General features: G+C 45.1%; 1 protein-coding gene across 4 annotated transcripts; it reads right to left on the bottom strand.

Annotated features, from left to right (window-relative positions):
• Window positions 1-1,423: 1,423 nt before the first annotated feature.
• ATCAY (ATCAY kinesin light chain interacting caytaxin) lies at window positions 1,424-25,788 on the bottom strand. Of its 4 annotated transcripts, none has more exons than XM_032203464.1 (13): window positions 25,419-25,788; window positions 23,378-23,507; window positions 18,663-18,727; window positions 18,090-18,311; window positions 17,106-17,291; window positions 16,324-16,426; window positions 15,658-15,789; window positions 15,183-15,269; window positions 14,597-14,695; window positions 14,289-14,324; window positions 6,754-6,789; window positions 5,893-5,928; window positions 1,424-5,288 (listed from the first exon to the last, which is right to left on the bottom strand). In XM_032203464.1, the coding sequence occupies exons 2-13, from the start codon at window positions 23,452-23,454 to the stop codon at window positions 5,279-5,281; spliced, it is 1,089 nt and encodes a 362-aa protein (XP_032059355.1). In that variant the 5' UTR covers window positions 23,455-23,507; window positions 25,419-25,788; the 3' UTR covers window positions 1,424-5,278. The 4 variants fall into 4 exon arrangements, with proteins under 4 accessions (XP_032059355.1, XP_032059356.1, XP_032059359.1 ...); XM_032203465.1 differs by having other exon boundaries at window positions 5,893-5,925; XM_032203468.1 differs by lacking the exon at window positions 25,419-25,788 and adding an exon at window positions 20,867-20,938 and having other exon boundaries at window positions 23,378-23,416.
• Window positions 25,789-27,661: the final 1,873 nt, after the last annotated feature.

The raw sequence follows: 27,661 nt of genomic DNA, 5'->3' as shown, positions 1-27,661 counted from the left end.
CCATTCCAGATACAAAATCTTATTCTTACAGCTCATATTGGACATTAACTTTTATCTAAAAATTGATTAAAATTTTAAAATTGATAATTTTCCATTTGGGCTGTTACATGAATGAATAAAAAGAATAAGCAACCAATTTAAAATGAACTTGAACTGGAATGTAGTGGCTTTCCTGCTTCAAACCTGTTCTTAAAACTCAGCTCTTCAGCTAGCATTCCCTTCTTAATCTCCATTCTTATGCTACTCAGTGAAACTGACTGCTTTTGATCATACTGAATTGTTAAACAAAAGATCAAGTAAGCAAAGACTCAAACATTCTCAGAAGTTAACCTAAGGTAACAAGTTGAACGATCAAAGTACTAAACTTCTGTGTGCTAAAAAAAAAAAGGAGGGAATGGTTGATCACTTTCTTTCTCTTTGACTTGTATTATCACTTCATTTTCTTCCCCTAGGGTATGATTCATTTATCCGTGCCATGTAAAATATATGTGCATGGTGTGAGGCTAGATATTTAGCTGAAAGGCATCACCACGGAGTGACATCCAGTCCTGACAGATGAAATCATCTCTCTTTCTCTTTTCATCAGCTGTAGAGGGAACATAAAACTAAAATTTAGACTCCATATTTAATTTTTAGTTTAATAAAATTAGGTGAAATGAATCTCATGCATACTGTTGAGATTAATTGTTTGGAGATAATTCTGATTCTTTTGAGTTGAGAACCTTATTCTCTTATCTGTGGTGCATCATAATTCAACAATGGCAAACACCTCAGAACAGTCTATGCAGTAATTAGTGCTTTGCTTAGTATTGCTTCATTCAGGAACCTCAGTCACTTTAAAGTGAAGAACAGATACGTAATGCACGTGTGGGAGACCAGATTTTCATGTGGGTAGCAGTGTAGTTTACGACTCTTAACAACAGAAGAGATTTCAGGACAGAGAAGGGTACATATTTTTGCTTAAGTGTTAGTCTCTTTTTAATTGAATATCCATGGATTCTTACAGAACCATACAAAGCAAAAAATAATACATATTTAACAGCAATCTATGTCTTCTAACATAAACCATCTAATTACAAACACTTTAGAAAAATGACAGTTCACACATTTTTACGTGTAGGTTTGGGTTAAAAGGTCCCACTACAAAGGAAAAAAAACTGAGATAGATTATCTTATATTGCCATGGTGACTTTTTAAAATTCACTTTATCAGTAGCATGCTGTATTTTTGACTGTCAGTAAATATGGAATTACAAAAGAGAGAACATGTGCTTTTGTTTTACAGCAATTTTGCCTGTATTTTTCATCTGCTGCCAGGCCAATCTGAGTTAAATGCCACCAGCATTTTATTAACTCTTTCCTTTTTTAATTCCTAGATATGTAAAATAAATAATGTGTTGCTTTTAAAACCATTACCACTTAGGTTTTCTCATACACATGTATATATATCTGGAACCAAATAATCTTTGGAAAAAGTAGATGGAAAAATTGCAATGAGGTATACTCTAACCACTCACATTTCTACAGTACTGTACATAAGAAATTATATTAACTATCCAACTTGAATATAGAGAGCAGCATCTCAGTTTTATTTCCTATGTCTTCCTTGTGAATCAAAATGAAAATTATTGGTCAATTCCAAAACTTGGTGATTTGTAAATATGCCAAAGTGGTTTGACTGTATAAATATGATGGTTGCTGCATAATATATTGAAAAGTGCTCACATTTCAGAAGGCTAGACTGACCTCTGTTACTACCTTAAAGAGATGGGAAGGTATTTCCTAGTCTGTTATTAATATAGGAAGGAATCTGATTTTTCTTTCTGTAGGTTGATGCTGGGAGGATGCTGAAATTGTTATTAATTAGACTGTGAATAAGAATACAATGATTTTTGTGAATATGCCATCATAGGGATAAAATCAATTTTCTACAGCTAAAATATTGCTATATATGGATTCACTATTAGAACTAAGTAAATCTCATGAAAGGTAAAATCCAAGGCAAGAAAAATGTTGATAATACCTGCTGTTTGATATAATACAGTGCATTAATTAGTCAAAATATTTATCCTTCAGAGATGTTTTTATGAGACAGAAACAACGTCTGGTCTACATTTGGAACATTGACTAGTATACCAATGTTGCAATTTATTTCATTTTATTTTTTAGACATACGACTGGCAAAAGTCCTAATGTAAATGCACTTGTAAATGCACTTTCACTAGCAAAATTTTTTGCTGGTACAGCATATTTTCTTTGAAGATCTTTTATAAAATGCATCTGATTTTGCTTGTAGCCCATGCTAGTCTATCAGACTCAAACTTAGATATCTTGCTGCATGATCAGTAAAGGGACACTGCCAACATGATCACTGTGTTTCTTTCAAAGAATTTGCAGCTACTTTGGTTTCAAGTAGCATCCGAAATCACTGTCTGAAATAAGTTAATGATGCTTTTCTTTGTTGCTATAAAAACACACTTTTTACTTTTAGCTATATTTTATCAATCATGGGTTCAAAGTTCTTTTCTATGTTGAAAAAACTTATAGCCATACAGGAATAAAAATAATTTCATATTCATAAAGGTTTTTTAAAAATTAAAACATAGTGCATACTATTTAGAGTGCCCTATCAGAAAGTGCACTTTTTGAAAAATTATTTCAAAGAAGTTACAAATTGACTTTTGTATTCAAAATCCTACCTTCATAGGAGTTATACAATTATAAAATTATAATGAAATCAGTGATATGTACATTTTCACAAGTGAACTATTAACCTTGGCCTGAAGGAATTACTTGAGCAAATAGGAAGTTACATCTCCAGGTCTTATTATTCTGTAGTTTGTTTGTTTGTTTGTTAAATGTAGACACAGTGTCTTTTCTTTGGAAAGGAAAAAAAAAATCTTCTGGTATAGTTACTGCCCAGGATCAAGAAGTAGTCTGTTTCTTCAGGTCCCGATGCTAAATCTAATCTGGATTTCTTATTCTCCATGTCCACATGTTCCATAACAGCAGTATTTTCTATTATGTTGTGAACATTTTTCACTGAAGTGTTCAGAAACTAAAGATGCAAAAAAGATTTTGAGTTGTACTTTGAAACACTATTAAATGTCCTACTAATTTTGTTCACTATATAATTGTAGATTCCCTTTTCAGTGTCCAATTGCATGGCATTCTTTTTTGGAAAGCATAGCAATTGCATTTTGTCTAAATGCATAAAAACAGTCTCAAAAGGAAAATCTAGCTTTAAGTATTACCAATGGGAGATAGTGAATTCACATACTCTGTGCTACAAAGAGATCTGTGATTATTTATAGTCTGAGCTAAAATTTGTTTGATCAGAATAGACCTTTCTTCATTTTTTGTTTGAGTTTGTTGAGTCCATCTGACAGACTCTATGAAAAAGGCTGCCCAGCTTTGCAGATCAATTTAACATATGAAGATTTCAAAATTTCTGACTCCTACTTCTGTCTTGAAATGTATGTCTGCTGTCTGGAAGGCTTACTACAGAATGTTTTTTGATGGGCATAAAACATAAACTCAAAAAGTGCTGTTTTTTCCTTGTAGCGTGGAATTCACATTGCCAATAATGGGCTCATAATAAAATTTCTAGAAAACCTTGTCAGTTGATGCTTGTTTGGTGCTTATTATAAACATGCCAGTGAAACAAAATATCAAGTTTTCATCTTCAGCATCAAGGGGTAATGTTAAGGGTGCAGTTCTCTCTTTTTCATGTAAAGGCCTGTTTGGTAAATACATCTATGACCGAAGAATATGAGAAAAAAAACATACATGTACATTAAATGAGAAGTAAAGTTAGCAAACATATTTGGTGCTTCTTTGTAGCATTCAGGAAAATAAAGATCTCATCTGCAACAGTATTATGCACTGAGAAGAAAAAAGACAATTTTTAGGAATACAGAGAAGCCATCACTATGTTGAAGAAAATCTTGCTTTGCCAGAATTGTCCTCTGGGGGATTTCACAGCAGAGTGAAGTTAATTTTAAATAGCCATGGATTGAGGTTGCCAGCCTGAAATATTCTTTAAGTGGTGAAACCCGCAGATAATTCTTCATCTTCATTTGTCTGCAAGGGGTAGATATGACAGATTATGTATGCTGGCTTTGATGAAATCAGGAGTTTCCAAATGATTTTGCCAGTTGGTTGTTTCCTAAATTTTCTTCTCTCTTTGGTTAAAGAATCCTCATGGGTCCAAACAACAATTTTCAGAGTCTCAATATCACATCTGCATCTCTTGGATAACTGAGAAGCTAACCCAGATACAATGTCCTGCAGCATTCTCCCCCCAGGTTTTTCCCAGGCATGTATATTAATAGATGAGACCCTCATTACCCAGGGACAGAAAGTAGGAAATTTCAAACGTTTAGCAGCTTGACTCTGCAATAGGAGGTATTAATACTGAATGATTGTCCGATGTCATGAAATCAATATAAAGACAAGGCATGAAAGACTTCCCTGTCTATAAGGCTCCTTCTTAAAACCTTTTAGCATGTGTGCATTGACTTTAGCAGATGCTCATAAAAAGGTTCTGCCATATGGGACCCTTTTTAAAATTACCAGTGCCTTGCAAACCGAGACAGAACAAATAAGAAAAATCATGGCATTTACTCATAGGAAAGGTTCACTATGAGTTAATCAGAGGAACTGTCAATAGATTAACTGAGGAGGTCAAGGCTGGAAGAAATGTATAGACCAGAGCACTTGGGATTTACAGGAAGAAACATACAGTGAATAGAGGAAGGAAGAAAATGTACTTTTTTCATTTCCTGCATTAGGTATTTCCTGGGGCAATGGCTGTTGTAACACCTGTGCAGAGGAAACTGGGTGTACAGTTTAAAGAAAAATGTCTCAGTGCTGGCCAGCAGCAAGTTAAGGGAAGGGTTTATAATTTAAACAAAAAATGTTTCTTTTTCATGCTGATAGCTAATGGGCTACAGGATGCCCTTAACTTACTTACAGGAAATATGTTACCTATTTGCACTACTTAGAGCTCTCCACAGACCATTGTTGAACACGCTGGAACCTGACCTGAAAAGTGCTATTCTCTGCTTTGTTTATTTATTCTTTCTTCTTGTTGTTTAAAGCAAAATGTTTCCAAAATTTTGAAGAACTTGGCATCTTGGAGATGGGGGAGGCACGCTCCATGATCTTTCAGAACTCAGAATAAGATGATGACAAGGTCTTATACCAAAAGGTCATTTACATAGGTGACTGCCAGACTGCATCATTCTTCTGCTCCATTTGTTCAACTGTCCTTTGATTCATGACATACTGTGAAGGAACAGAAATAGAGAGTTATTTTTAGAAAGTAAATTGCAGTAAAAATTTTCTTATCCCCATAATATCTAAAAATATGAGTATGTTTGGATGTAAGCCTCTACCAAATACTATCAGGGCCAAAGATAAAGCCATTCATAGCTTTAATGGGCACTCATCTTCTCTGACTATATAGGACCATGAAGAAGTTACTGTAGGGTAATGGAAGGCAGCTCTGCAGTAACTTCCCGTGCACACATGTTTATCGTGTAGCAAATGCCAGGTAATTTACTCCTTTTATTGAGAGGCAACTTTCCCCAAGTGACTGCGTAGTAGTTGCAGTTCTGACAAGTCAGTGCTTTGGGGCAAGCTGCAGTCTGTGGTTGTGGTTGCAACTGCAACCACATTGCAGTGGGGGTGAAGGTGTTAACAGCTTCCCGATTTGTACACGTCTGCTGCAAAATGGATGATGCCTCTGTTGTGTTTGGTAAATGGCACTGGGCTAAAGAGGTCTTGTGTTTAGCTCAGTCTTGCCTTTCCTGTTAAAGCATTACAAATGCAACGGAATCCATCCCATAGCAGAGACAAGACAAATAAAAGAGTGAGGTACTAGTCAAACCTGGTTTCTTGATCCTCTGCAGAGGGCACAGTCCTGCTTGGAAGAAAACCATCAAAGCAGTAAGTGAATCTCCACTACAAATTTATCATCCTGTCTTTTGGTCCTGAGGTCCCATGTGGTTCTTTGGAACAATTCAGATTGCTCAAATGGACCCTGGCAAATTTGATCAAAGCTCCTGCTGCTCTGCGAAGAGAACAGCAGAAATATCCACCGTTCCCCCTCAGGAGCTAGTTAGACAGAATAACGAAGACAGGCTATGTCAACAGCAGAGCCAAAATCAAGCCAAATTATCCTGGCATGGCATTTTGACAGTGTTTTCCAAACCTTCCTAGTATTTTCCTTCCCATCTAATGTTACAGTCTTGTATCTAGCCTTTATGTACACCCAAGATGTGCTTGACAGCGATATTTGGCCCTCTGCATTGCTCCAATGCGCAAATGCAAAAACTGAGTGTCAGGAAAATGTTCTACAGTGCTGCTGGCTCTGTTCCATGACCCAGTGGATTTGCCAGCTTTATGGAGGTTAAAAGCAGAGTCAGGAATCCATTCACATAAATAAAGGTCAATAACTAAGTAACAAAACAAAAGTAGGGCTCTCTGTGATCACAGAAGTGATGGCACAGTGAGATCCTAGGGAAAAGAGGGTTTATCAATTCCCAAGTACTTCAGAAATACCCTGTTGGGTCCAAACATCTCCTGAGAGTGGAGAGCCTGGCTCTCCAGAAGGTGCTGCCAAGCAGTAAGACCATTCTTGTGACAAAAGATTGTTCCAGGTATTTTGTAAGTGAAGGATATGAAATATATCCTTAGGATATGAAATATATCCTAATATGTTTCATATAAAATAAAAAAGAATAGTTACCTTTCCTTTTCAGCCATGTCTTGTTTGTCTTCTGCCCTGCAAAAACAAATTACATTTGAAGCCTATCATCTAGGGTTTAGCAGCGTGAAAGAGTGGAGTATCTACGGCCTTTGTAGGGAGATAGCTGGAACTCAGAGTTTCACATCTGATCAGAAATGTCTGCATTAGCTTCTCCACAGAATCATCTAGGTTGGAAGAGACCTCCAAGATCACCTAGTCCAACCTCTGACCTAACACTAACCAGTCCTCCACTAAACTTTTTGCCGAGGTGATCGGCTCCGGGACAGACGCGTTCTGCAGCACAGCGGGGGATCGGGCCAGGCAGGGCTAATTTTTCCGGCATCGAGCCTATTTGAGGGAGCCGCCAGGACCCGGCAGCCCTCGTGAGGGAGGCTGACGAGGCGTAGGCGGAGCCAGCAGCGCCCCCTCCCCGGCCGTTCAAAAGCTGCCCCTAGGGAGCGCAAGCTACCAGGAGCGCGCCAGGACGGGCAAACAGGGCGTGGCGTGGCAGTTCGCGCAGGCAGAGCGAGCAGGAAGGGCAAAGCGCTCCCCGCGCCCATACGAACACCTCCTTAACGACAGCCGTTAGCTAGGTGATAATGGTCTCCACCAGGCACGGTGCGCTCTCCAGGAAGTCGGTACACACCCAGACCGACTACCCGTTAAAAAATGCAGCAGTTCAGGTCACCGGATGCAAGGAGTGTCTGAGCCTGTTCCTGCCATCGGCGGGAGGCAGAGAAACTGCGTGCGTGAGGTGCGAGCAGGTGGATGACCTGGTCCGCATGGTGGAGGAGCTCAAGGAGGAGGTGGAGAGGTTGAGGGATATCAGGGAGTGTGAGAGGGAGATAGACTTGTGGAGTAACTCCCTGCAGGGCCTCAAGGAGAGGTATCGAGGTGAGACACCCCAAATGGGGGTGGACCCCCTGCTCTGTCGCCATCGGGCAGAGGGAGGGGATCTGGGAGTTGAGGAGGAATGGAAACAGGTCCCTGCTCAACATCGCAGGCGATGCCCTCCCCTTCCGGCCCCACCTTGCCAGGTGCCCTTACGCAACAGGTTTGAGGCCCTGGAGCTCGAGAGACCGGTGGGTGAGGATGAGGTAGCAAGTGTTCCCAGGAGGATGCCTAGGGCGAGGAGGTCAACTCCACGCCTCAGGACTGCCTCCACCAAGACAGAAAGAAGGGTTATTGTTGTGGGAGACTCTCTTCTTAGGGGAACAGAGGGCCCTATTTGTTGGCCTGACCCTACCCGTGGGGAAGTCTGCTGCCTCCCTGGGGCCAGGGTCAGGGACGTTGCCAGGAAGCTTCCCAACCTGGTTCGCCCCTCTGACTATTATCCTCTTTTGATAGTCCAGGCAGGTAGTGACGACATCGAAGAGAGAAGCCTGAAGGCTATCAAACAAGACTTTAGGGGGCTGGGACGGTTAGTGGATGGAGCAGGAGTGCAGGTGGTGTTTTCATCCATCCCTACGGTGGCAGGGAGGGGTACAGAGAGGACACGGAAAGCCCACCTGTTAAACACGTGGCTCCGGGGCTGGTGCCAACGCAGAAATCTTGGGTTTTTCGATCATGGGGCACTTTACTCGGCACCCGTCCTGATGGCCACAGACGGGATCCTTTTAGGGAAAAAAGGATCCTAGGCCAGGAGCTGGTAGGGCTCATTGAGAGGGCTTTAAACTAGGTAAGAAGGGGGATGGGGCTGAAGCAAGGATTGTTGGAGCTGAGCCAAGGGGAACAATAGCAAGGTCGGGGGATAAGGCAATGGCCCAGCTGAAGTGCATCTACACCAATGCATGCAGCATGGGTAACAAACAGGAGGAGCTGGAAGCCATCGTGCAGCAGGCAGGCTACGACTTCGTTGCCATCACGGAGACGTGGTGGGACCAGTCTCATGACTGGAGTGCTGCAATGACTGGCTATAAGCTCTTCAGAAGGGGTGGTGGTGTGGCTCTCTATATTAGAGAGTCTTCCGATGTTGTAGAACTCGAGACTGGGAATGACAAGGTCGAGTCCCTTTGGGTTAGGATCAGCAGGGACAACAAGGCTAGCGTCCTGGTCGGGATCTGTTATAGACCGCCAAACCAGGATGAGGAGACAGATGAGGAGTTCTACAGGCAGCTGACAGAAGTTGTGAAATCTTCAGTGCTTGTGCTCGTGGGGGACTTCAACTTCCCTGACATATTCTGGAAGCACAACACAGCCCAGAGAAAGCAGTCTAGGAGGTTTCTGGAGAGCGTGGAAGACAGCTTCTTGACGCAGCTGGTTAGTGAACCTACCAGGGGTGGTGCCCCGCTAGACCTCCTCTTCACAAACAGAGAAGGACTGGTGATTGTCGGGAGCTGTCTTGGGCAGAGTGAACACGAAATGGTGGAGTTCACTATTCTTGGCGAGGCCAGGAAGGGGACCAGTAAAACCGCTGTACTGGAATTCCGGAGGGCTGACTTTGTGCTGCTGAGGACACTGGTTGGTAGAGTCCCTTGGGAGGCAGTTCTGAAGGGCAGAGGAGTCCAGGAAGGCTGGGCGCTCTTCAAGAGGGAAATCTTAATGGTGCAGGAATGGTCTGTCCCCACGTGCCCAAAGACGAGCTGGCGGGGAAGAAGACCAGCCTGGCTGAACAGAGAATTGTGGCTTGATCTTAGGAGAAAAAAGAGGGTTTATAATCTTTGGAAAAGTGGGCAGGCCACTAGGGAGGACTATAAGGATGTAGCGAGGCTGTGCAGGGACAAAATTAGAAAGGCCAAAGCTCATCTGGAGCTCAATCTGGCTACTGCCGTTAAAGATAACAAAAAATGTTTTTATAAATACATCAACACAAAAAGGAGGACTAATGAGAATCTCCATCCTTTACTGGATGCGGGGGGAAACTTAGTTACAAGAGATGAGGAAAAGGCGGAGGTGCTCAATGCCTTCTTTGCCTCAGTCTTTAGCGGCAATACCGGTTGTTCTCTGGATACCCAGTACCCTGAGCTGGTGGAAGGGGATGGGGAGCAGGATGTGGCCCTCACTATCCACAAAGAACTGGTTGGTGACCTGCTATGGCACTTGGATGTGCACAAGTCGATGGGGCCGGATGGGATCCACCCAAGGGTACCGAGAGAACTGGCAGAGGAGCTGGCCAAGCCACTGTCCATCATTTATCAACAGTCCTGGCTATCGGGAGAGGTCCCAGTTGATTGACGGCTAGCAAACATGACGCCCATCTACAGGAAGGGCTGGAGGACTGACCTGGGAAACTACAGGCCTGTCAGTTTGACCTCAGTGCCAGGGAAGCTCATGGAGCAGATTCTCTTGAGAGTCATCACGCAGCACTTGCAGGGCAAGCAGGCGATCAGGCCCAGTCAGCATGGCTTTATGAAAGGCAGATCCTGCTTGACGAACCTGATCTCCTTCTGTGACAAAGTGACGCGCTGGGTGGATGAGGGAAAGGCTGTGGATGTGGTCTACCTTGACTTCAGCAAGGCTTTTGACACCGTCTCACACAGCATTCTCCTCAAGAAACTGGCTGCTCTTGGCTTGGACTGGCACACGCTTTGTTGGGTTAGAAACTGGCTGGATAGCCGGGCCCAAAGAGTCGTGGTGAATGGAGCCAAGTCCAGTTGGAGGCCAGTCACTAGTGGCGTCCCCCAGGGCTCGGTGCTGGGGCCGGTCCTCTTTAATATCTTCATCAATGATCTGGATGAGGGCATTGAGTGCACCCTCAGTAAGTTTGCAGATGACACCAAGCTAGGAGCATGTGTCAATCTGCTTGAGGGTAGGAAGGCTCTGCAAGAGGATCTGGATAAGCTGCACCGATGGGCTGAGGTCAACTGCATGGAGTTTAACAAGGCCAAGTGCCGGGTCCTGCACCTGGGGTGCAATAACCCCAAGCGGAACTACAGGCTGGGAGATGAGTGGTTGGAGAGCTGCCAGGCAGAGAAGGACCTGGGAGTGATGGTTGATAGTCGGCTGAATATGAGCCAGCAGTGTGCTCAGGTGGCCAAGAAGGCCAACAGCATCCTGGCTTGCATAAGAAACAGTGTGACCAGCAGGGCTAGGGAGGTGATCATCCCCCTGTACTCGGCTCTGGTGAGGCCACGCCTCGAGTACTGTGTTCAGTTTTGGGCCCCTCGCTACAAGAAGGACATTGAGGTGCTTGAGCGGGTGCAGAGAAGGGCAACGAAGCTGGTGAGGGGCCTGGAGAACAAGTCCTACGAGGAGCGGCTGAGGGAGCTGGGCTTGTTCAGCCTGGAGAAAAGGAGGCTCAGGGGCGACCTTATTGCTCTCTACAGATACCTTAAAGGAGGCTGTAGAGAGGTGGGGGTTGGTCTGTTCTCCCACGTGGCTGGTGACAGGACGAGGGGGAATGGGCTTAAGTTGTGCCAGGGGAGTTTTAGGTTGGATCTTAGGAAGAACTTCTTTACCAAAAGGGTTGTTAGACATTGGAACAGGCTGCCCAGGGAAGTGGTGGAGTCACCATCCCTGGAAGTCTTTAAAAGACGTTTAGATGTAGAGCTTAGGGATATGGTTTAGTGGGGACTGTTAGTGTTAGGTCAGAGGTTGGACTCAATGATCTTGAGGTCTCTTCCAACCTAGAAATTCTGTGATTCTGTGATTTAAACCACATCACTAGCAGGTTTGCTGGGTCTACCCTCTGGCCCTTCTTGTACATCATGTTTGCTAGCCGCCAGTTGACTGGGACCTCTCCTGATAGCCAGGACTGCCAATAAATGATGGAAAGCGGCTTGGCCAGCTCCTCCACCAGTTCTCTCAGTACCCTTGGGTGGATCCCATCCAGCCCTGTCAACTTGCGTATATCCAAGTGCTGTAGCAGGTTGCCAACCATTTCCTCATAGATTATGAGAGCCACATTCTGTTCCCCATCCCCCTCCACCAGCTCAGGGTACTGAGTATCCAGAGAACAACTGGTCTTGCCGCTAAAGACTGAGGCAAAGAAGGCATTAAGCACCTCCGCCTTTTCCTCATCTCCTGTCACTAGGTTTCCCCCCACGTCCAGTAAAGGATGGAGATTCTCATTAGTCCTCCTTTTCATGTTAATGTATTTATAAGAACATTTTCTGTTATCTTTAACAGCAGTAGCCAGATTGAGCTCCAGATGAGCTTTGGCCTTTCTAATTTTGTTCCTGCACATCCTTACAACATTCTTATAGTCCTCCTGAGTGGCCCGCCCTCTTTTCCAAAGATCATAAACCCTCTTTTTTTTCTATGCTCTAGCCTCAACTCTCTGTTCAGCCAGGCCGGTCTTCTGTGCTGACTTGTCTTTGGGCACGTGGGGACAGACCACTCCTAAGCCATTAAGATTTCCTTCTTGAAGAGTACCCAGCCCTACCATAGAAACATAGAATATCCCGAGTTGGAAGGGACCCATAAGGATCATCAAGTCCAACTCCTGGCACTGCACAGGTCTACCTAAAATTTTAGACCACGTGACTAAGTGCACAGTCCAATCGCTTCTTAAATTCAGATAGGCTTGGTGTGGTGACTACTTTACTGGGGAGCCTGTTCCAGTGTGCGACCTCCTTCTCAGTGAAGAACCTTTTCCTGTGTCCAGCCTAAACTTCCCCTGCCTCAGCTTAACACGGTTCCCACCGGTCCTATCACTGGTGATTACGAAGAATAGGTCACCTGCCTCTCCACCTCCCCTCACGAGGAAGTTGTAGACCACAATGAGGTCTCCACTCAGCCTCCTCTTCTCCAGGCTGAACAGGCCCAGTGACCTCAGCCGCTCCTCATATTTTCCCCTCTAGGCCCTTCACCATCTTTGTCGCCCTCCTCTGGACACTCTCCAACAATTTAACATCCTTTTTGTACTGGGGTGCCCAGACCTGCACACAGTACTTGAGGTGTGGCCGCACCAGTGCAGAGTAGAGCAGGACGATGTCGTGCTTGATGCATCCCAAGATACGGTTGGCTCTCCTGGCTGCCAGGGCATACTGCTGGCTCATATTCAACTTGCTCTCAACCACAACCCCCAGATCGGAGCCTTCTTGGACTCCTCTGCCCTTCAGAGCTGCCTTGTCCCTGTAATATGCAGCCTTAATAATTATAACGCTCTTGGTATACTCCTGTTGGTCCCATAAGGTGGTAGCTGAATGATTTTGGCTGGGTGACTTGTTTTTCAGCAGCTAATGCTGAACTGAATGGAATCCCCCAAACTGGCATCTCACATTCAATTCAGCAGCTTAAGGATGGTGAATTGAATGTGAGATGCCAGTTTGGGGGACTCCATCTGGATGATGTAGTTACCAAACCACTTTTTGTCATAATTGAAAAGTCATGGCAGTCAAGAGTGAAGTTCCCAGTAACTGGAAAAAGGGAAACAGCTATTTTAAAAAGGGTAGAAAGGAAGACCCTGAGAACTACAGGCTGGTGATCCTCACCTCCATGCCTGAGAAAGATCATGGAATGAATCCTCCTTGAAACTGTGCTAAGGCACGGGAAGATGACTCAAGACAGCCAACATAGCTTCACCAAGGGGAAATTGTGCCAGACCAAGCTAGTAGCCTTTTATGTTGGTGTGACTACATCAGTGGACAAGGGAAGAACTGATGTCATCTACCCAGACTTCTGTAAGGCTTTTGACATGCTTTCATGAAACATTCTTGTCTCTAAAGTGGAGAAAGATGGAACTGAAAGGTGGACAACTTGGTGGATTAGGAATTGGCAGGATGGCAGCATCCAAAGAGTTGTGGTCAATGACTCAACGTGTAGGTGGAGATCAGAGACAAGTGGTATACGTCAGGGGTCTGTATCAGAACTGGTGCTGTTTAATATGACATAAAGAGCAGAATCAAGTCACCCTCAGCAAGTTTGTGGATGACACTGAACTGAGTGGAGGAACTGACACAAGAGAATGAATGGATACCATCCAGAGAGACCTGGATGGTCTTGTGAAATGGGGCCCACGTGAACCTCATGCACATCAACAAGGCTGTGTTCAAGGTGCTGCACCTGGGACAGGGCAATTGCAAACATCTGCACAGACTGAGGGATGAATATCTGGAGAGCATGTAGTGACAGGACAAGGGGTAGTGGTTTTAAACTAAAAGACGGTAGGTTTAAATTAGATATGAAGAAAAAATTCTTCTGTCTAAGGGCAGTGAGGCCCTGGCACAAGCTGCCCAGAGGTGTTGTGGGTGTCCCATTCCTGGCAGTGCCCAAGGCCTGGCTGGATGGGGTTGGGGGCAGCCTGGGCTGATGAAGGGGTTGTGCCTATGGCAGGGGTGGGACTGGGTGGGCTTTGAGGTCCCTTCCAACCCAAACTATTTGATGATTCTCTGAGCCCATGATGTGGACTCATGGAGTTAAGAGGAACAATTCTATGGATAAATAACCTTTTAATCAAGCTTTTTCTTCCTCCTATAGCTTTTTCTTATTTTGAGAAAATAAATAGAAAATAAATGTAGACTGTGTGGAATAGGCTAGGAGGAACACAGGATTGACTGGTTATAATGCATAAATAACCATGTGAGAAAGCAAAAAGGCAACAATATTCTGACAAAACAAACCAACCCTCCTTCCACCCAATAAATTAATTTTACCTTTCCTTTCTGGCCTTGATCCTCTCTTCTTCATATCTGCAATGAACAGGAAACATTATTTAAATGTTACCCAGCCAAAACTGTTCTCTTTCAATAAAATGCAGTGTTTGCTCTAAATATGACAGAAACTGCAAGTTAGCAGTTTGCAGGCTTTTGCTTGGCACAAGTGTATGACTCAGATATGGTGTGCCCCAGGATCTGTGTTTTCTGTGCATGGATTTTGATTCAATATAATATTCTGCTACACAGGATTTTTGTCCTGGGCCTGCTGAGATCTATATGTGTTCCAGGGTCCCTGTGATACTTACTGTAAGACACAGTCTGGAATCTGTACATGCTCCATTGGGATAAGCTGCTCCAATTCCTCCAAGCTGTGAACATACTGGATCTTACTGATAAACTTCACACTGGCAAAGAAAGGGAAAGAGTGTGCGCTTGAGGCCTTGCTTTGATTTCCTCTCCGTAGGAAGTCAGACTTTTCCTGATGGGAACAGGGAGTTTTGCATCTCTGTATCCTCTGCAGTCTTAGTGCACTTATATCCTGCCAGTGCTAATATGCTGATGACTAAAAACTATGGTGAGATACTACATCACTGTACCTCTCAATATATGCAGTGTGTTTTACAGGAGAGGCCCAGGACCACCATTCCTGCACTTCCCAGTAAATTTGGTCTCTTTCAGTGTTCTTTATACACTACCCACTGGGACAAAGTCTGCTCTGTATCCAGATCACCATACTGTTTCCTAAAACCATCTTTAGAGTTGTCCTTGGAAGTATTAGACACAGGACAAGTGATGAAGTTTCACCGTGGTCCCTACTATTTAAAAGATCTGATTAAAGAGGTCAAATTTCCATTCCAAAACCAGCTGAGTATGGGAATACATTATATTTACCTGATGAAGGGCCTTGATATAGCCAGCACTGTCCGGATGAACCATGAAGGATGCACAATTATCAAGGCTTTGAGGTTTTTACGCAGCCTGTGGAAAAGTCATGGGACAGAAAGTCAAACTTGAATTATCTTTTCTTAAACTCACCTGTAATCTGTCTGGGCTCTGAGGGCAAACTTAGGCTTTAATAATGCTCAGCAGCCACACCTCGGGGTCTCCAGCCGAAAGCCCTGACCTATTTAAGCTCAGGGCTGGGCAGTTGCAGGAGTACTGCTTTCCTTGCTTGAGTGCTGTATTAGTCAGATGTCTGTGAAGGGAGCATGTCAGGGAGAAGAGGAGATGAAGTCAGAGAGCTGTGACAGAGGAAGAAATTATAGATTCTGGAACTGGTGGGAAAGGCTTAGAGAAAGCAGTGGAAGAAATGTGGAAAGAGGATAGAGAAGAAAAAAAAAAGAGGCAATACCAATAGGATTCTCACCTTCTGTCTATCATTTGATAGCATTTCTTTAGCCAGCCAAGGCCTGGCATCCTCCTCCGGGGTGTTGCTCCATTTAGGTACACAATCATGTAGTCCTCAGCCACCAGCAGCTCCAGACTACTGATCACATATCTGTTGGGTGATCAGAAGCAATGGGGACATAAGACTCGGAAAAAGTACCTTGACGTTTCTTAAGGTGTCTTTCTATGAACCCCAAAGTACTCCAAGTCTTTTCTTTGTACACCTTATAATATGTTTCAAGCTCTCTTGGCATCTCTGCAGAATGCAGAGGGTATTTCTCAGGGTTTGCCTACACTTGTTAGCGTAGAGTGTATATTGATGGACCAATTCCTGCACCATTTTTCTGTAGTAGTATCTGCAGGCTGTTCAGCATTGTATACATATGGTCTAGCCTGATTGTGAGTCCACTGCTGGCATAATTAACACCAAATATTTGAATGCTTTGGCTTATTAGACTTGTTTGTGAATGCGGTGGACAGTGATGTTCACTCCAGTTTGCAGCTGCACACTAGAGATATTTGGCCTGGATTCAAACTCTTTCCAGCTGAGGTTTCTGATGCAATGGGTACATGGAAACTAGTTCCCCAGGACCCAAGTTACCTTCCTTGCCCTCCTCTCCCTCATAGACCTTGACCAGACACTTACAAGAAGAGGTTCTCCATTATGTAGTGGTAATCATCCAGGTTACTGTCTGGGAGATAGCAGGCAGCAAAGACAATGATGGCATTGAGACCTTCTCCATAATATCCTGGGAAAGAAAGACAGGTAGCATCAGTGACTCTTTCCAGTGGGGGACACGAGAGTTCATGCAAAAATGCAAAGATGCATTGCTAAGTGTGGGCCTGTACTGCTTTTTGTGCCTCTCTTCTGCTCTAGGCAAGTATTTGTCCCTTTCTACGTACCTTTTTCAAAACTGGATTTGCTTCTTTTCCTGGTTTTGCCAGTAACATGTACGTGGGGTTCAGAGAAGGAATATATGTGTGTCAAAGCACAGAGCTAAGAGTTTTGCCCTGGGTCTTTGTTTGCCTATGATCAAATTTCAGAAACGGTCACCAACTGTGGGCATCTTAGCCTTTAGATATGCATCCAGAGACAGGTCAGATGCTAATTTATGGAGGGATTAAGCAGCTGCAGTCACTTCAGCATTGGCAATGTAGCTGCAGCATTAGCCTGCAGCTGAAGAAGAGGCTCAAGGTATATTTGTGCTCACTCAGAGCCAGTCTTATTATTGAGTTTGTTTATTGAAACCTTGCTATTGTGGCTATCTCTCCTTTAGCATAAGCAGGGTGCTTTTTGTGCTTATCTGCCACATAGAAGTATGAAAGGAATAGCAGATTTTCCCTAAAGACAGCCAAAACTGTCAGGTCATCCCTTCCAGCTTGACAAAGATACTGCAAGAAATCCACCTGGCTAGGATTAGGCCTCACCTCCATGTGTCACCACTCTCATGTAAGGTTTGATCATCTGGAGGTCAATACGGTGCTCCTGCTCTCCAATGATGACTGTCCTCCAGAGCCGTCCATTGGTAGCACTCCCATCTTCTGTCCCACCATCCCCAAAGAGATCTGCACTGTCCCCAGGCATGTTCTTGGCTGTAGCTACAGGAGTGTCATCTGGAAAAAGGACAATATTTCTGCCACTAATAATGTGTATGAAGAGGCTCTGCGATAGCTTTGGTGTTCAGTAACATCCACAGACAGGATGATCTCTTTCATGTGCTGTTTTGATTTGTGTATGTTTATGGATCTCAATTTTTTTCAATTGTCAAATTGTAATAGAAATAAGTTTAACATCTCACGCCTGCAGTCACAGGTAGTTCACAGGACTTTTTGCTGGATCTTCCTTCAGATCCATTTATACTGACTGAAGAGGGCACTACCTATATCAGGGGATCTCTTCTGATCTGCTACCAGAGCTGCTTGAGTGAGTCCTTCTTAGCACAATTCAGTCAAAATCATCCAGGTTAGCAAAGACCAGGTTATTCAAGTTGTTTAAACCAATCTGGTTTGGTTTGAGCATTCACATGACAGCTCAGCCTGCAGAGCTGAGTAGGTAACACCTTCCAGCCTGGGGTTGTGGCCCAGGTACTGCTGGAAGGGAATGTATGTACAGAGCCTTACGCTTTATCCTGAATTGTGGTTAGACTGGTGTTTGATTGAACTATTTCTGCCCACACTGTCCACTGGTGGAAATGTTGAGAGAGCACTCCTGGACTGTTGCTGGTGTCTTGGTGGGGCAGATATTGTACGGAAGATGGGCTGTGGTTGTATGTGCTGTGCTTTGCTGCTGGGGAAGTCAGTCCACAGCTGCTGATGATAAGTGTTATCAGAAGTGGTTAAAATCAGTGTTAAAAAAAAAAAAAAAAAAAAGCCCTAGCCCCTGTAGAAGTCCACCCAAAGTTATCCTTTTACCTTCCCATTCCAGTTCATTCCCATTTCCCAGGAATTCAAGGGAATCTGTTTCATCAGGAGTTTCAATGTCATCCACATTAATATCCAAGTCATCTGGTGTGTCCAGGAAGTCATCGGAGAGAATGGAGCCTTCACTCTGGTCCAGGGAAATGTTGATTTCAGGTGCAACAAGTGTCTTCCGTTTACGATGCGACCCATTAAAGTTTAAAGTATTTGGGGGAGCTGGAGTTAAAAGGAAAATAACTGACAGATTGTCCTTGTACTGTATCCTTAGTGCAAGAGATGGTGGTTTCCTTATTTTTATTTCAGGATATGGTCTTGGAAGCTAAGGGTGGTGGGCAGTATCTAACACATGCAGGTATGGCTGGATAAAAGTGCCTACACTTCCAAGATCCCTATTTCCTCCCCCAGCCTCTTGCAAAAGATTAGCAAATTCAGATCTCTGTGGCTTCTTCTTCCATATTAGAGTTTTTGTGGAGACTCCAAGGGAACTGAGTTTTGCCCTAACTGCATGCTGTCACTCCCTTAGGCTTGTTTTCCTTTGAACTCCTGATAAGGCAGGCTGGTACTTACAGGATGTATTCTCATCTTCTGTAGGGCTGCCCAGTGACTCCATTCCTGTCTCTTCTGGGAGAGGTCTGCAGGCAAGCCAAGGTGTGGATGTAAAAGATGGGAAACAAGTGATATTTAGAAGAAAGTCACACGTGACAGACATGAGAGAAGTGAGGATGTCAGGGAAAAACATACAACTCTATGTGTGCGTTTCATTTTTCCTTTTGTCTGTGAGCATCAGCCCGGTGATAACGTCAGATTTACCCAGGAGCAACCCAATAGCTGTGCTTTCTTACTGGAGAACAGTGCAATCCCAAGAAATTTCCAAACTATCCCCCCAGTATGTCTCTTATCCTGCCATTCAACCAAAAGTCTGGAAAATCTAGCCAGTGACACTGGAACAAATACTGTCCTTGGGGAAAAAAAAAAAAAGAAAAAGAAAAAAAAATTGGAAACACCCTCCTTTTCTCCATATTATCCCCATTTTGATCTCCATCAAAAAGTTGAGAGGCAGTGCCAAACTCTAGGGCTCCTCATCAAGAATACCAGTGAACATCTGCAGCTCGTACTTTGATACTGAACCCTGCATAGTGTAGGCAATGCAGTGGGCTGTAAAATCTGCATTTGGCTGTTTACAAGCTCAGAACGGAATGCTCTGATCTCAGTAGCAGGTGAGCTAGCAGAGATGGTTAGAAAAGGAGCATTTGCCACTGTCCACCAATGTTTTCTAAACAGTGCATCCTGCCTTTAGGCACTGGCCATGGCTGAAGTGGAGAAATGTTTTTTTCAAAGCACCCTCCACAACCACCTCTTGTGAAAGGCCGTTGCCTCCTTAATCTGTCATGACTTTGCTCTTTTAGTTGTTTTCTTGGTGTTCAAGGCAAGAATTCTAAACCTTAGGTGTGATCACAGAATCATTCCCCCATCCTCACCTCAGTCCCCACTTGGCAATAGATGACAGTGATACCCAAACCCTACTGAGGTCTGGAAGCAGATTCATTCTGAGCTAAGATCCAGGTATGAGCACTCAAACCAGTATCTTGGATCCAAAGGCTGACCCACTGCTCTCTTCCTTGGGCTCCATGTCAGAGGCCAGGATTTTCGTCTTCATCCCCTTGGTATAAATCACCATGACAGTAGCTGGAGGCTTAGAAATGTCAACTGAATTAAAAGTTTGGCTTTCCTTTACAGGTGTTAATGCCAGATCTCACTATGTGGCTGTTGCCCTTTGCAAACTGTTAAGTTGCTCCCAGCTCATAGGGGTAAGTGAAGTAAGAATCTGCCCCCAGTTCTGTTGTGAGTAACCCTAGCTGGCAGTACTGAACAGCACACTGCCCACCCTGAGCTGGACACTTTTCTCGTTAATTTGAGCTATAATTTGTGCCTTTCCCTGGCATTAGCTAGGGGAGGCAGTTTGAAACTTTCCACACACCATGACCAAATCCCACCAACCCCATGACATGTCATGATGTCAACAGACGGTTTAAAAAACAAACAAAAAAAGCAACCTTCTAAGCTATCCTTGTTTTACCTGCCAATTGCTGAAAGCTTCCCCACAACAGGGAAACTGGCCAGGCATTCAGGTATAAAATCCTGGGTTCTGGGATGGCCCTGGGGTGAAACATGGAGGAAAACCCACCAGTTTTAAGGCAGTAAAGTAAGAATTGGGATGGGACCACAGGGTTGCCTTCTAGCAGCTGCTGGTGTTAGTCTGACCATGACAGCGAGAGATCTGATAGGGACTGGTATCTCTGAGTTGGCAGAAGGATGCTGTTTGGCTCTGCCCTACAAAGGCTTCTCTTTGTGCAGCCCTAACACCAGAGCTACCAGCCAAATGAAACCACATATATATTTAGATTAAGGGATAATCCTCTCCGAGCTGGTTGTTGTATATTTATGAGAGCTAGAGACCTGATCAAACGTGCTTGGTCCTTGCTCATTTGGGCAGCCCCCTGTATTCCTGAGCAGTCAGAACCAAGGGCCTTCTGCCCCCCTCCAGCCTCTCCTCCTGCCTTTTGCTTTCACCTTGAACAGAGCCTGTCTGATTCTTTATCTGGCTGTGAGCTGGTGCCTGGCACAACTTCGTGATACAGCATCAAAAGGAGGGGGGGAAGGCCCAGCTGTACCCAAGTTTGTGCTGCAGTGAGGCACTCTGCTCTATGATTTTAAGATTTATTAAAGAGAAGCAATTCAAAAGTCTGAGGCAAAGAAAAGGTCTTTCTTACCTTCCCAAAGGAAACTTGAATCACTACCTCCCAGTCTCCCGTGTAAATCTTCCTTCCCACACGCAGCTAGACCTAGATGCCAAATTTTCTGAATGAAGCTGCTTTTCTAAGGGTTAGGTGCCACCATTTTTCTCTCTGCTGATAGTGTGATGCCCAGCTTTCCTGTATCTCAGGCCCCAACCAGCCCAAGCCTTCTCTGACTGTAATCTGATAGATGTGTGACGGAGTGAGCATGCTCCTGCACCCCCCCCCTGCTGCAACGCTACAGCATCATTGCAGGAGGACACTTGCACAAACAGCTGAGACAGACTGTCAGCAAGAGACTCAGCCTTCAGGGAGCAGCAGGAAGGGGGGGCCCTTTCCTCTCTGCTTCCTCGCTGCTTGATTTCTCTAGGAGATGTCTCAGTGTGTTGGCTTTACACACTTGCAGCAGAAAAAGGCAGAAGTTTGTTCTGCAAAGGAGCTTCTTGGGGAGGGATGGGAATGTCCCCTTGTGTTCTTAATAAGAAGATGAGTTCAGTTCTTCAGCCAAGATCTTTGTCTGGGGTATATATTTTTTGTAGCAAGATTGGTTAATCACAGATAAGCAAAAATAGCTATGCAGCAAATCATCTGGTAGAGAACTACTGTCCCACATGCAGTAGCCTCTGTCCTGTTATTTTAATGCTTCTAGGGGGGAATTAATTGATTTTTTTTATTTTTTTTTATTTTTTAATGCAAGTGAAACACAGCTGGTATTAGTGGATATTTGGGTTGTATTTCACTTGCATCATTCCTGATTTAATCCTTCTGCAGCAGTCTAGTAGCAGGCTGTGGAGCTAGTTCTCTGGGCTTTGGCCTTGTCCCTGCCACTGACTTGCTGCCCAGCCATGGTCACATTACTTTGCCTCTCCCTGGGCTGTGTTTGCCAGTCAGGAGTGATGATGCCCATGTTACGTGGGCACGGGGGCTCTGCAGAGCCCCCTTGAAGGTTTGACTGTTGCTAGGGTACGTTTGCTGGTTGCACGGCAAGTGCGAAACAGCCTGACTCCTGCTCCAGCATACTGCATGGGTGTCCAGGTGCTAGGCCAGCTTTATCCCCAGATTTTCTAGGGAGCATTGGGTGTATAATTTATTTCTATACCTTACTTCCCATTCCACTCAACTAAAAGCTTGTCAGCGCAACACTCTAAAGGAGCTTTATGTTGGCAGAGGTCTGTCAGCCCAAAGCTTTGGCTAGCCCTGCTTTCAGAGGAAAGAAAAATCTGCACTAGAAACCCAAGGCTTGGCTGAGCACTCTTCTGGGACCAGTGGAAGGACAAGTGATGTCCTAGGAGCCGGGTGCTGGGCTGGCAGACAGAGGTGCTTAGATTAGCACTGCAGCTGGGCCTGGGGTAAACAGAGCTAAGCTCATCCACCGGTGCCAAGGGACACAGGAGACCCTTTCTAGTATGGCAAGGGTTTGTGTGCGCCTACCCACATAGCACACTGAGCCACTGTCCTGCAAACACGGGGACCCTGTGGGTTGCTGTGGGGGATTCAGCTGCAGCTGGGATGGGGTGAAACAGCTCTGAAAAGCCCCTCAACTTCCCAGGCCCCTGTGCGCCTGGGGCTGGCTGTGCAGGCTGCAGCAAGGCTTGGTGTTGTCTGCACTGTGTGCCTCAGCAAGCTGCTGCTGGGTGATGGGCTTTAGTCCTGGATGTCTGGGGCAATACTTGAGTGGCTGCATGGAGTTAAGAGCTCACTAAGCTTACAAAGATTTTTGTCAGTTCTCTGTGCAGTTAATAAGGTGTCTGTGAAGTTGAAAGTTGTCACCCTGGCACCTTTTCTTGCCCACACATCATTTCCTGCAAGGTTTGCAACCACTGTTGCGACCAGTGCTCTATTGTCTCAGGCCTGAGAAGAGCAAAAACCAGGTTGCCCATGTGGGTGGAACAGTCTATATCTACCCTGTCCTGGAACAGGTAATTATTTCGGGACTGAGAAGCTGTCCAGGGAGAAGGGAGAAGGAAAAGAGCAGTGTTATGCTCATTTATTCATTCATCCAAGCAGCTGGCCCATGGTAGGGTAAGATACTGCCACTCAGCGTGTCAGTGCCAGTGGTCATTGTATCCCAGTGACTTTGGGTCCTGTGGCAAAGCATTGTTGCTTCATTTGGGGAGACATTGCTTTATGCAGAGACTGAGATCCAATAGCCTCTCCTTCCATCCATCCATCCCTATAGGTATGTATTTATCCTTGTTAATCTCTCTCTGTCCTCTGCACCCTGTTCCTTACCCTCCTTGGCATGCTTACAGAGTGCTGCCAGAAACCACCTAAACTTTTCTAATCATTGAAAGTAGCCTTGCTGCAGAAGCCCTGCTTTCTGGCCAGAGTCATTCTACTGGAGTCAAGGTTTCTGTTGCCTTTGGGGCTGGTAGGAGGGACCAGAATGCTCCATGCTTTGCTGGTTTCTTACAGGAAGAAATAAAGCTTTCCCTGTATTGTCTTGATTTTTTTTTAATTTTTTTTTTTTTTTTTCAGGGAACGAACCTGGGGAAGTCCTCATCTTGCCATTCCTCCTTCACATCCACATTCTCCATCCGCAGAGTGGCTTCTGTGGTTCCCATTGTGCTCAGAGATGGTCTGGATGCACAGTGTTTTCCTCGAGGAAGGGCTCAGGCTGGAAAATGTAAGGCAGAAGGGCTGGCACTGAGCATCACTACAGGGGAGAATCTAATCCAAGCAGGTTCAGAGCAGGTATGCTAATACCAATCTCGACAGAGAAGCAGTGAGATAGCTGCTTGTTGCACAAAAGGGATAAGACAAGAACATGGAGGTTTGTGGCTTCTTGACACATTTTGGACAAGAAAAGAGGAGGTGAGGCTGGCCTTGAATCAAAGCAACAGGTATATCTCTGAACTGTTGTGGTCTTAGCTCTTCTCCCTGTAAATAAATACCTTCTGGGCTGACACCCTCCTATTTTCCCTTACTACCTTTCTTGCCATAGTAATCTCAACATTAACCTACACCTCTGCTGAGGGAAATTAAGTGTGGCTTAAAGGGAAGAGAAGAGCTCCTCCCAGGCTGTTTTCAGGTTGGTGATGCAGTAGCACCATTTTCCATTTTGCTGGCTTGAACAGAAGCTAATGGCTCAGGTTTTGCAAAGAAATTCCCGAATGCTGCTGCCTGATCTGTGCTCCATCCCCATGCTTGTCCCTGTACCAAGAGAGAAATGGGAGAGGGTGAGGAGGCCTTCACAGGGTTGTTGAATGTCCTTTCACACACCTGAAGAGTTCGCTCTCTATCTTGCTCTCAGGTAAAAAAATAAATAAATAAATAAAAAATAAATAAGAATTTGAAAAAAAAAAAAAACCTGGAGCACCTCAGATGGAGGCAAGGCAGATGTGCTGTTCCCAGGCCAGGGTTTCATCTGCACTGGTAAGAGCAGGAGAGATTCAGATCCAGGGGCCTTGTTCTCACATATACTAACACCCTGGTAGCGCCAGGGGCCCTTTAGACTACAAATATTGTTGCCTGCATGAGAAGATTCCTACACTGCCAGCCAGCAAAAATCAGACTTTTCTACCTATTTCCCAGGGACTACATCTGTGTTTGGTGTTTAAGTGCAACCCCTTACAAAGTCCAGCTGAGGGAATGGGACCGGTCCTTGCAGAACCAGCTCCAGTTGGCAAGAGCAGAAATGGTTCTCTCAGCTGGCTACTGCTGCAGATGTGCTCAGTAGTACCTGAGCCCAAAGGGGACAAGGGCAGGCCTTATCTTATACAGAACATGATCAGGTGAAATCAGCGCAAATGGTGGGCACAGCATTAACCTGTCTGCTGCAGCACAATTTTGAATGTTCTTCCTGAGCTCAGCCCTTGTGCTGTATATGTATCCAGGCATGGGCTGGGCAGTAATGTATATTTTTAGAGTAACAGGTCTGGAGTGATTTCCAAAGTGGATGGAGCTACTCTGTCCCCTGTGTCAGGAAAATCGTCATCTAGCAGAATTTGATCCATTGCTATAAGGCTCTTCTAGAGAGCCAGTGCTTTTTCTGCTTCCTTGGAGGCTTGTATTTAAAGAGGGTGTCACTGGTAATGAACTGGGGAAAAGTAAATCTGCCTGTGTGTATCTACTTTGAAGGAATTAAGTTGTGTAGAGGCCTGAGTAAATCAGGCATCCATCTTTATTACAGGCACTGACAGAGATAGGAATCAGAGCAAAGAGCTATCTGTGAGGGTTGCAGGGCTTTCTCGCTGACCAGCATCTCTGAGCCTTTCCTCACAGGGTGCACATTTTGTATTCTGGCCTTAACCACCACGCCTGGTTGCATGCAATGCCCATGACATGTCATACGTGTCCCCGTTTTTATATACCAACTTGCAGGCAAGGGAGATACCTTGGGGCTCAGAGAGACTCCACCTTCCCTCCCTGTTCCCCATAGCTGTCATCTGCTTTCCACTAGCCCTTGAAAGCGTCATGGAGGGAGAAAGAGAAGAAGAAATTGAAACGAGCCCCAGGGTGGAGCCTGATGTTTCTTAATATCAGACATTGCCTGGCAGTATGGAAGCCCAGATGACGCAGTACTCACCGATGCTTGTGGCTAACGAAGAACAAAGAAGATCCTGCCTGTATCCCAGCTGCGCATTCTTCCCAGTGCAGTCGGGCTGCTCAGGAGATTCAGTGCCTGGATCTGGATGCAGACGTGTGGTGCTTTCTCAGTGAATGACTGTGTGGTTGCATCTAGTTCTGCCTTTCTCGCAGGAGACAGTGCTTTGTGATGTGGATTTCACTTGGAGGGAATTGGGAGCTGTTATTTGTATTCTTCCGTGGTGATCGCTTTCTCAGCTGCCTCTCTCCCTTCCTATTTCACTATTTTCCTCTTGCAGCTGGCTAAGCATCAGCTCTCTTAAGTCAGCTAATTGCACTGCTTTTGTGTGTGAGGAGGATGGTGGTAGTGATGGGGGCGGGCGGGGGGGGGGATGGAGGGGGTGGTTTATGGGAGGATGGGTGGAGAGAAGAGCTGAAAGCACCCCCTCTCGGTGCCACCTCTCCTCCAATTGGCTGAGAGGTACCAAATATCTCCCATCACTCTTGCTTGGGATGAATGATGCTGCCAGGGACTAAGCACACCACCTCCTTGCTGTTTTCAGTGGAAGTGAGAGATGCCCCTCATTCTACAGGATCTGTTCCCTGAGAAGCCATGGAGCCGGCAAGGGACGGGTAGGAAGAGGAGGGCTTTTTAATGCAGTGCATCATTCCCTGAGAAAGAAAAACGTGGTTTGAGCATGTGTTAGAATGCAAGGGAGCTTGTCTGTATCAGTGTTAAAGGTCCGTCTTGCCTGGCACATACAGAGCTGATCTGTACTTAAAACTCAGGCACAGGTCTCACTTCTGGTGCCAAGTACTGTACAAATAGATCTGAGTTGTTCCTATTCCGGGGCTTCAGCTCCTGTTACTTGCTTCCAGGATGTCAGTAACAGCATTAGCCTGAGGCCTTTGCAAGTTTCTTTGCAAGTATAAATTTTTAAAGTGAATGAAGTAGCAGTATTTTTCAGAGGTTCTGATTTCTGCCTTCTGATTCTTGGGCTCCAGCAAACAGCATTACTTCCAGTTCAGGCCAAATACTCAACCCAGCTTCTGTTAGAGGCCCTGGTGTTAGCTTGATGATGTCTACTGTCAAAAATCCCCTTCAGGCTTGCACAGAGCAGACAACTTGCTTGGTGCTGTACTAAGATGAAGGTAGGTCATCTTTGTCTTTAGTGGTGATCCCCCAGTGAAGGAAATAAAATGTTTTTTCTTCTGAGTCTTAGCAGAAATGCTCTGAGAGAGGCTATTTCTTCTATTATATCAATAGATAGAGCAGGGCTGTGAACTCTACATTTGCCTGCTGCACTAGGATTTTCTTATTACCACCTCTTAAAGATGCATTTGATTTTTTGGAGGGCTGTTCCATGGACAGAGGGACTGCAATGATCTAGAGAGCAGGCCAGGGTGGGGAGATGAAGGAATGGGATATGGTGGAAGCAGGATTCTACTTATTGCACCTCTTTTTTTCTGTTGCAATAAGAATAGGAGTCTTATGGTCGTCTTGGCTCCCATGAAGTAGCAGTATGATGCTGGGGGGCTCTACCAGCACTTTTGGTCAACACTGGCAAGGTCAGCAGGCTGAGGAGAAGGGCTGATGTGCTATGTTGCTGGCTAAGTTACATCATCATGAGGCCCTGCTCTGGAGAAGCCCTACTCTCCTTAGATGCCCACCTAGGAAATGCCTCTCCCATCACCTCAGCCATTTCATTCTTCTGTAACCACATGTACCTGCTAGGTGCTCCCATCCTCACCTGTTGGGAACTGGAACCTTGGGTTCATCAGCAGGGAGGCAGGCCTTACACAAGTGGCATAGCTCCATGCTGACATTGCTTTCTTAGGATCAGCAGCTCCTACAGGACGAGATGCTGAGGGCAATATTTCCTCAGTGGTAGCTAAGCACTAGCAGCTTGTAGCCATGTGCATCTACCAGCCATGTGTCTGGTGGATCCTGGATCATACCTCAGAGGAATGGTGGGGTATCCCTAATTAACATCTCGCTGGGCATCTCTGTGGTCCAGGATACACAAGATTCTCAGCGATGCTTTAGAGAGGCATTATATTTCTTTAAGGCTTAAGAAGCAGCCAGAAGATCAATGGTGAGTGAAAGAGATGCCAGAAAGTCTGTAACACCTGACAGCTGCAAAGTTGCTTATCAAAGTCAGCAGGCTAAGTTTAATATTTGCATTTTACCTTCACTTTTATATGAGAAATGCTATCCTCCATGTTTTCCGAGACAGTTTAAAC

This window comes from Aythya fuligula, chromosome 26 (genome assembly GCF_009819795.1).
Source record: "Aythya fuligula isolate bAytFul2 chromosome 26, bAytFul2.pri, whole genome shotgun sequence".
Classification (NCBI taxonomy): domain Eukaryota; kingdom Metazoa; phylum Chordata; class Aves; order Anseriformes; family Anatidae; genus Aythya; species Aythya fuligula.
Note: the sequence above shows the minus strand (reverse complement) of the source record. Positions and strands in the feature narration are given on the sequence as shown.